At 38.0% G+C, this 8,424-nt stretch overlaps 1 protein-coding gene across 1 annotated transcript; it reads right to left on the reverse strand.

Moving 5' to 3' along the window:
* Window positions 1-2,243: 2,243 nt before the first annotated feature.
* LOC110689530 lies at window positions 2,244-3,738 on the reverse strand. Its single transcript, XM_021866311.1, has 3 exons — window positions 3,309-3,738; window positions 3,057-3,196; window positions 2,244-2,891 (listed from the first exon to the last, which is right to left on the reverse strand). Exons 1-3 carry the CDS (start codon window positions 3,736-3,738, stop codon window positions 2,244-2,246), a joined length of 1,218 nt encoding a protein of 405 aa, XP_021722003.1.
* Between the last annotated feature and the right edge of the window lie 4,686 nt (window positions 3,739-8,424).

Here is an 8,424-nt window from a genome sequence, read left to right on the forward strand (position 1 = left end):
AGGGAGAGCAGAGGAGAGATAGAGAAGGGAGAGCAGAGGAGAGAGAAGGGAGTAAAGAGGCGGAGTGAGAGGAGAGATAAGGAGATCAGTGTTTTAATTAGGGTTATAAAATGAGAGGAGGAGGCGGCCGCTTTTTTTTTTTAAATAATTTAAGGTCCGGTTCAAAAAGGCACCGGTTCAAACCGGTGGCCTTTATTATTTTGGCACCGGATTGAAGTGAACCGGTGCCTTTTACTCTAGTTTAGCTTCCCACCAATTTTATAGGCCATTTTTGGCACCGGTTTGGACTGAACCGGTGCCAATTAGGGGGTGCCTTTTTGATATTTTCTACTAGTGGTTAAGAAACTCCATTTGTTAAATTAAATTGGAAGTTACTCCGTACATAATATAAAAAAGGCAAAATTGGCCTCAACACTCTGAAGTTTGGCGAAGGTGCATTGAGCACCCTCAACTTTACAAAGTAGCCAAAACACCACGAAGTATGGGATGCAGGTGCAGTGCGTGCCTTTAATGAAATTTTCCGACCAAAAAGGTTGCCTGAGAACGGAATGTTTTATTTTTATTTATTATTAGCTCCCTCTTAATTTTTTTCCCTTTAATCCTACAACTAAACTTCACGTGCCCTTCTCTCTCCTATTCTGTTTGAAACCCACGTGACCCTCTTCTTATAATCCAAGTTCTTCCCCAATTCGATTACCCCTGGTCTCATATCCCAATTCTCCCCAATTTGAAAACCCTAAAAAGTTTGGAATTGGAATTTTTTCCCCAATTGAAGCATGAGCTCAACATCAACTACTTCGTTTAGGAGGAGATCGAATTTGCGTGCAAATGTGAGGGTGTATTGTGGACATCGATTGGCTGTTGTGTTTTGCACTGCGTGGAGCTTCAATGAAAATAAAGGGAAACGTTTCTACGGGTGTTCAAAGTGGAAGGTAATTGTAATTTTAAATGTCAGTGTTAATTTTTTTGATTTGGAATGGAATAAAGTAGATTCATGTGTACATGCAGGTTGATGACTGCAAGTTTTTTGAGTAATTAATGGTCTAGCTGCAGATAATGAGAGGATGGAAGCTGAATTGGAGCATATGAAGAAAAACACAGGGATTCAGAAACAAGCATATGATCATGGGGTTAAACTAAAAGCACTTAAAACAGAGAACAAGACATTAAAGCAACAACTCAAGCCTATATATGAGAGGGAGAGAAAGGGGCTTTGTGGTTTTCTTTTATTTTGCAAGACTGTAGGTTGGTGAAGATGTCTGGGTAGTTGAATTAAGTAGGGTGGGTAGTAATATGTGAGCTGGTATAATAGTATGTATTTGGGTATTTGAATATGTAATAATGGGAACCACTTTCGTGTGGAAAATCAAGATGTACTCTTTTTAATTCAAGAAATGAAAAGGAAAAAGGTTTTTGGTTCATATCTTATGTGTTGTTATTGTATTGTGTGATAGTGTAATAAAATAAGAACTAATAATGACAAAAACAACAACATGTGTACTTTTCATATTGAATGCTTTAAATCACATGGGTAACAACCAAAAGGTAGTTCAAAGATGCTTTTACAAGGACAAAAACAAATTGTATTAGATCTGAACTCTGACTACCTCCTCAGTATACCAAAAAATTCACACCCAAAATACCAACTCTAAAAACTTATTCTGCCATGGCTGAAGGTTGCTGAGCTGCTGTTGAAGCTTGTGTTCCCACTTCTCCACAGTCTGTTAGGATGGAGTTAGTTCCTTTTCTTGGTCTGCCCCTCCCTCTCTGTGGTTCTGAAGCTGCTTTTTGTCTTGCAGATGCAGATCTTGTGGTAGGTGTATGTACAACAGTAGCAGAAGTGTTCTTGGCTTGTGTTCTTGTAGATTTCTTGGTAGGAGCTGCAGAAGGCGCAGATGCAGAAGCAGATGCGGATTGGTTTTTTCTTCCTCTTTTGCTTGCCTGATTACAGAAATTAGTTGTTAGTAATATGTAGTAGCTCTCAATAGTGTTTGTTGGGCATATATAGGGTTGAAGATTACCTTTTGCAGTTGGTTTGTTGGTGTATTGTCACTTGGTTTTAGAGGGCATTTTCTTTTGGTATGCATCTTTGACTTGCATACACTACAACTCATTTTCAAACCATGCCTACTTAATTTTCCTGGCTTTTCTTGTCTTTCATGTGGAGCCTTTTTCCTAGCTTTTCTTGGTCTTCCTGCTCCTATTTTTATATCAGGTGGGTGCAATGGGAAAATTACATGTTCCTAGTGATTCTCTCCCCTTAGTGGTTTAATTGAACCACTATAAGCTTGCAGATACCTTGCCTTAGTCAGGCTTGCATCTACATAATCCTCACATGGTACCCTCAGCCAGTTACACGCTGCAATAACATGACAACAAGGGAAACCATGTAGGTCCCACCGTCTGCATGTGCATGTCTTCAAATCTAAATTTACCACTAAAACTTCCATGCCATGAAGAACTTCAAACTCTGTTCTACCAGATGCCAATACAGTGCAACACTTGGCATACTCTTTGTTTTTTTCAAGTCTTTTCCTTATTCTTGGACAGATTATGTCCTTAGCTCTCTCCATTAGAGTTTTCTTCTTGAATAACCTCTCCATCAAAGCCCTTCTTATGTCTTCAAGCATGTGTATTATTGGTTTAGATATGGCTTCTAGTATCCACCCATTGAAGGTTTCAGCTAGGTTATTTACAACTAGGTTGCACTTAGTGACTGTTCTGAATCCATATCTGCAAAAAGCTTGAGGTTTTTGCTTGATGAAGTCTTCAACAGCAGCAGGAGAGATTGTTTTCATTTCTTTAAGGGCCTTTTCATGGTCTGCCTTGGTGTATGCATACACTGCCCTCCAGAACAGCTTCTTCAACTCATCACCTCCATGTTTCTTGTGCTATGGTGGGTATATGTGCCTTGCACATAGTCTGTGTTCCACAAGTGGGAACCAAAGCTTCACTGCTGCAACAATTGACTGCAAGGTGAAGTGCCAAAAGTTGTGTTTAGCATAGTTTCACAAGGTGTTAGATTATTATGTAAGCAAATTAAACTTTGATTTTACCTTATGTTGATCAGAAATAACTGTGCTATCTTCTCCACCAAAGTCAGGCATATCAAGCTTTAGTGTTTCCAAGAACCAAGACCATGAGTCATTATTTTCAGCCTCCACCACACCCCAAGCAACTGGAAACATTTGGTTGTCTGTAATTAGACATGTACCCTTCCCTTAGAGCTGGAAAGATGATGTACACTCTTTTAAAGACTTGATCACCATCCTTTTCTCTTTCAATTGTCTGCAATTGAAACCTCATACCAACATCACTCTTCTTCAACTCAGACAGATAAGTGGCCAGCTGAGAGTAATGATCAAACAAGTTACCATGAAGTAGTTTGTGAGCAATAGTTTTCACTCTGTAGCAATTCCACTTTGAGAGTCTAACCCCAAACCTTTCCATCACATCCTTTTCCAACTCTTTCCTTGACCAGTTAGGATTGTCTATGTATTTCTGCAAATACTCCTTAGCAAACCAACCAGCCTTAGCTTGCAAATTCTCATAATCAGCCCTGTTGCATGTGTTCTCTGGATTGCATGAGCTGACAACAAAGGACTTATGCTCACCATCCCAAGATGCATACAACTTCCACTCACACCCAGACTTGCACCTAGCTTCCATTTTCTTATTTTTCTCAACCTTGAACCACCTAATGTTGTACCCTGCATACACTGCATACCTGTTCACCATATCTCTAAACTACTCAGGAGAGTGGAATTTAATTCCCACCTGCCATACAAGATTCTTAAAATCAGTGTCCTTATCCATTACTTTGACTGCATTGGTTGTTAGTTCCTGTAGTTCACAATCACTGTCTTCAACATCTGAGTTAGGGATTACATCTTCATCTTCATCCTCATACTCACTCTCCCATCCACTTTATAATGGTATACTTAACAACTCTTTTGCCTTTGAACTCCCAGCCAACTCTTTCTTTGGAATTTTCTTGCTTTTTTTTCAAATTGATTACTGACTGCACATGTTCATCATCACTAGAACTGCTCTGCTCCTGTTGGTAATCATCATCACAGCTGTCATCATTGTCCTCTAGAGATTCAGCTGGACTTAGGTCAAGTTCACCCTCACTCACAACCCAATCACAGTCCTTATACTCAACATCACCACCATCCTCTTCATTAAATGCAAAATCATGATCACTCTCAGAGTTATAATCCTCATTTTCAGTGTCATACCAATCATCTACATGAATGTACTCAGATGACTGACCTGCAACTCTTAAAGTATCTGAATTATCTCCAAATCCATCTTTTCCCAACTCATCTGCATTATCTCCAACTCCACCAAAATCAGGAACATTGTCACCAACATCATTAGGTGTACTTAGATATTCAAGTCTAGACCTAATTTTGTCAAGCCTTTTCTGGAACAGGTTACTTGATTTGTTGTTCAATGTTGTTTTCTTACTTCTATTTGGTGGGTTAGTAGAATGTGACAAAGGTTTGGGCAGAATTGGAGTTTTTTGTTTTCTAGGGCTGGTCCTAATTGGTGGTTGTGGTGGAGGTCTTCTCCTAGATGAAGTGTAAGAAGACTGAGAGGAAGGGTTTGGGACTACTGGGGTTTTTTGTTTTCTGGGGCTGGTCCTAATTGGTGGTTGTGGTGGAGGTCTTCTCCTAGATGAAGTGTTAGCAGACTATGAGGAAGAGTTTGGGACTACTGGGGTTTTTTGTTTTCTAGGGCTAATAGGTCTTCTTGGATTTAGTTTCTTCAATTCATTGGACTTTAGGATTTGTGTATTTGTTTGACTGCTTCCCACAGTTGGAACTCCATTTGTTGCTTGACTAGGGCCTTCAAGGAAGGTGACTACTTCTGCTTCATCCACCCCATGAATGACATACAATTCAACCATCCCATTGACAACACCCACTTTCACAAAATCTAACACTTCACTATCCTTCCACACTCTTACTAGACCCTTTTTCAAATCCAAACCAGGCAAAAGATAATACATACCACATGTATTACTGTATTTCACACCCTCCTCCTTCAACATGGCTAAAAATTCAAAGTAACTCACATAATCGGGGTCAACATTGTCCCAATAATGCACATTTCCCCCAATGTACTGCCAATCAGGAGTTAATATCCCTCCATGATTAAGTTTTATAGTAAACTTCTCATTATCCATCACCTAATTCAATTTCGCAAAAACGCATGGAATTACAACCAAATTAACAAAAAAATTTCCACAATCAAACAATATAACAACAATACCACATCAATTACATAATTCAAGCACATTGTAGTAAAAAATCCAGACTTTTTCCACTACACATTTCAGCAAATAAATCAAAAAATTGATCGCATAATCACAAACCGCAATTCAGTGCGAAAAATGTAAACTTTCTGAGTTAGGGTAACTTACAGAATCTGTCACGAAAACAAATTGCTCACCCCGTTGATGACGTCTTCTGATGCTCTAGCTCTGCAACAATGGAGGTCTTCAATTTCGGGTTGGTGGGGGAATTAATGATCAGAGAGAAAAAAAAAAAAGGAGGGTTTCAAACAGAATAGGAGAGAGAAGGGCACGTGAGGTTTAGTTGTAGGATTAAAGGGAAAAAAAATTAAGAGGGAGCTAATAATAAATAAAAATAAAACATTCCGTTCTCTGGCAACCTTTTTGGTCGGAAAATTTCTTTCAAGGCACGCACTGCACCTGCATCCCGTACTTTGTGGTGTTTTGGCTACTTTGTAAAGTTGAGGGTGCTCAGTGCACCTTCGCCAAACTTCAGAGTGTTGAGGCCAATTTTTCCTATAAAAAATAGTTTTTATGGAGTAAGAAATAAAGGGGGAAGCTAAAGAAATCCTATGAAAATTATAAAGAAAAATAAAAACATTAATGACAAGGGTTAAATCGGTCGCTACAATCTAACTCTCAATCAAACAATACTTATACGAACACCCTATAACCAAGTACAATGGCAAATAAAGGTTCGGTCCACGAGGAACGAGAGTAATTGCAAATCAATCTTAAACCTAAGCTAGTTCGAAATCAATGGAAAATGGTGTTCTAAAATACTACTAATAAGATGGAATAAATCAATAAACTAAGACACTAGGGAGAACGGGAATTCACCAAACCATCGGTAACTACGCAACAAGGAATCACAGAGACAAACGGGATATGCAAAGACTATATGTCTGATCAATATCATGTGATAGGAAGACAACAGGCAATACTAAGCTTGGATTTCTCATGCACTTAACATTACTCAATACATAATCAAACCACATTCAATAATGAAATACTCAATTCACAATCTCTTGTTCAAATCAAGGATATCATGCAATCAAATTCAAGATTCTAGGTTAGCTACTCCTATTATAATGAATTAACATGCAATCGCATATAATCAATTTAATCACAATCCGTTTATCAAAATCAATCCTCAATTACATAGATTACCTAGGCCGGGTTTCATCCCGAAACCCTAGCTAGGAGACTACTCACACATATTCATAATCAAAGCAATAATGAATTCCAAAAGCATAATAGATATAAACATGAATTCTGATTAAGGAATAATAAAGCTTGATTAATAAACAAGAATGAATAATACCAATTGTATTGATGCGAATCAATGGAAAAGTTCAGAACTTTGATATCCGTCGTCAATGAATAATACAAAGAACCTTCGCAAATCTTGCTTCAAATCAATCCAAGAAAACTAAAATCTCTAGGAAATTCTCTAAGAAAACTAATGAATCTCTAATACTAAAAAAGTTCTCCAATAACTCTCTACAAAGGCTCTCCAAACTATCTCTAAAACTGTCTCCGGAATCCTCTTAAAGTTGGGCCTTATATACGTCTTCTAATTCGGAGAATTCAAGCGCGCAGTTAACCCTGGATCAGCACGGCCGTGCTGTATTTGGCACGGCCGTGCTAGCTTGTCAGTAAGTAAACCGGGTTTCTTCTTCAAATTGGCACGGCCGTGCTGAAGTTGGCACGGCCGTGCTAATGCCTAGCACGGCCGTGCTGAATCTGGCACGGCCGTGCTGAATCTGGCACTGGCACGGGCATGGAAATTGGCTTGGCACGGCCGTGCTGAATTTGGCACGGCCGTGCAGCATAGGCAGGAAGGTTGCAGGCACTTTGGTTTTCTTAAAACAGTCACAACTTCTTATCCAGAGCTTCGTTTAAGGCGTGCAATATATCGTTGGAAAGCACTTCAAGTCTACTTTCCAATGCAATTGGAATCACTCCATTATCATTTGTATACCGAAAGTTGTGAGCAAAATAGTGAAAAGGTGTCATATTTGTGAACTGTTCTGCCTTGCCTGCTACTTAACTTGCCTTTCAAGGCCTTGAGAACCGCAGCAAAGCCTTAGCTTGGTGGACTAGGATCGATAATAGCCTGATTACGCACCAATGGTTCGGGACTCGACATAACTTGGTCAACTATACCTGTTATCACACCAAAAACAGACCGAAACCCGTGAAGCACGTAATATGAAGGAAACGAGTGTAACAAGGCAATAAACGACCAAAACGGGCCTAAATACATCCAAAACCACCCATTTATATGCCTTAAAGCGCGCCCTAATGTGCGCTTGTCAATTAATTATACTCAAGAAAAAAAATGTAAAAGGGTCATAGGGAAGGAAGACATGTGGCACTTCAACTTGTGTTGATTTGTGTTTTTAAATACTAAGTATAGATATAGATTTAAACCTATGGTTATATGAAGGCTATTACATAATTTTTTTTTTAATTAGGTCGGATTTGACACTATTAACTAGCTTAATTCATGATAGCAATAATTATTGTTATCGTTACAATCAATCATGGACTTTTTTAACATTAATTAAGAATTAAGGATACATTTATAGACTATATAACATATGTGTTGCAATCATTCATGATCAAGTAACCACTTCCAACTAATTATTTTTAAGGTATTCCCTTAAAATAAAGGTATATGTGTATGTGATATAATATATAAATATACATTTGTGTAATTTGTGTGTATGATAATATAAAAATACGTATATGTGGTTTGTATATATTGTTGGTGTATATTTTCAAAACTTGTAGGCCTCTCCATATCCACATAGAAAAGATTAGAAGATATAGATTAGGAAAGTACATTATAGAATGTTGAAGGATTTTGAATAAACTACTAGGACGGAGAGAGACTACAAGTATACATGTGTGACTATGTAATATACTTGATATAATCATAAAATAAAATATATATCCTGCAATAAATATGACAAAGCAGTAAGTGATGAAAATCATGTATGAACACATCACACATCATATCAACCACACATGAACATACATTTTGAATGTACAAAAGAATTTTTGGTTTGCAATTTTAATGTTTGCACAAATTTCGAAAAAAAAATCCATAATTA

The sequence above is a fragment of the Chenopodium quinoa genome, unplaced genomic scaffold (assembly GCF_001683475.1).
Source record: "Chenopodium quinoa cultivar QQ74 unplaced genomic scaffold, ASM168347v1, whole genome shotgun sequence".
Lineage (NCBI taxonomy): Eukaryota > Viridiplantae > Streptophyta > Magnoliopsida > Caryophyllales > Amaranthaceae > Chenopodium > Chenopodium quinoa.

Bases quoted from the DNA above. Each gene is read 5' to 3' on its own strand.
- LOC110689530 (XM_021866311.1), bottom strand. From the start codon at position 3,738: ATGGTGAACAGGTATGCAGTGTATGCAGGGTACAACATTAGGTGGTTC. The intron at 3,197-3,308 runs GTATGAGGTTTC...GTCTAATTACAG, and splicing joins GTTGAAGAAGAGTGATGTTG to ACAACCAAATGTTTCCAGTT. The intron at 2,892-3,056 runs GTAAAATCAAAG...TACCCACCATAG, and splicing joins TTATTTCTGATCAACATAAG to CACAAGAAACATGGAGGTGA.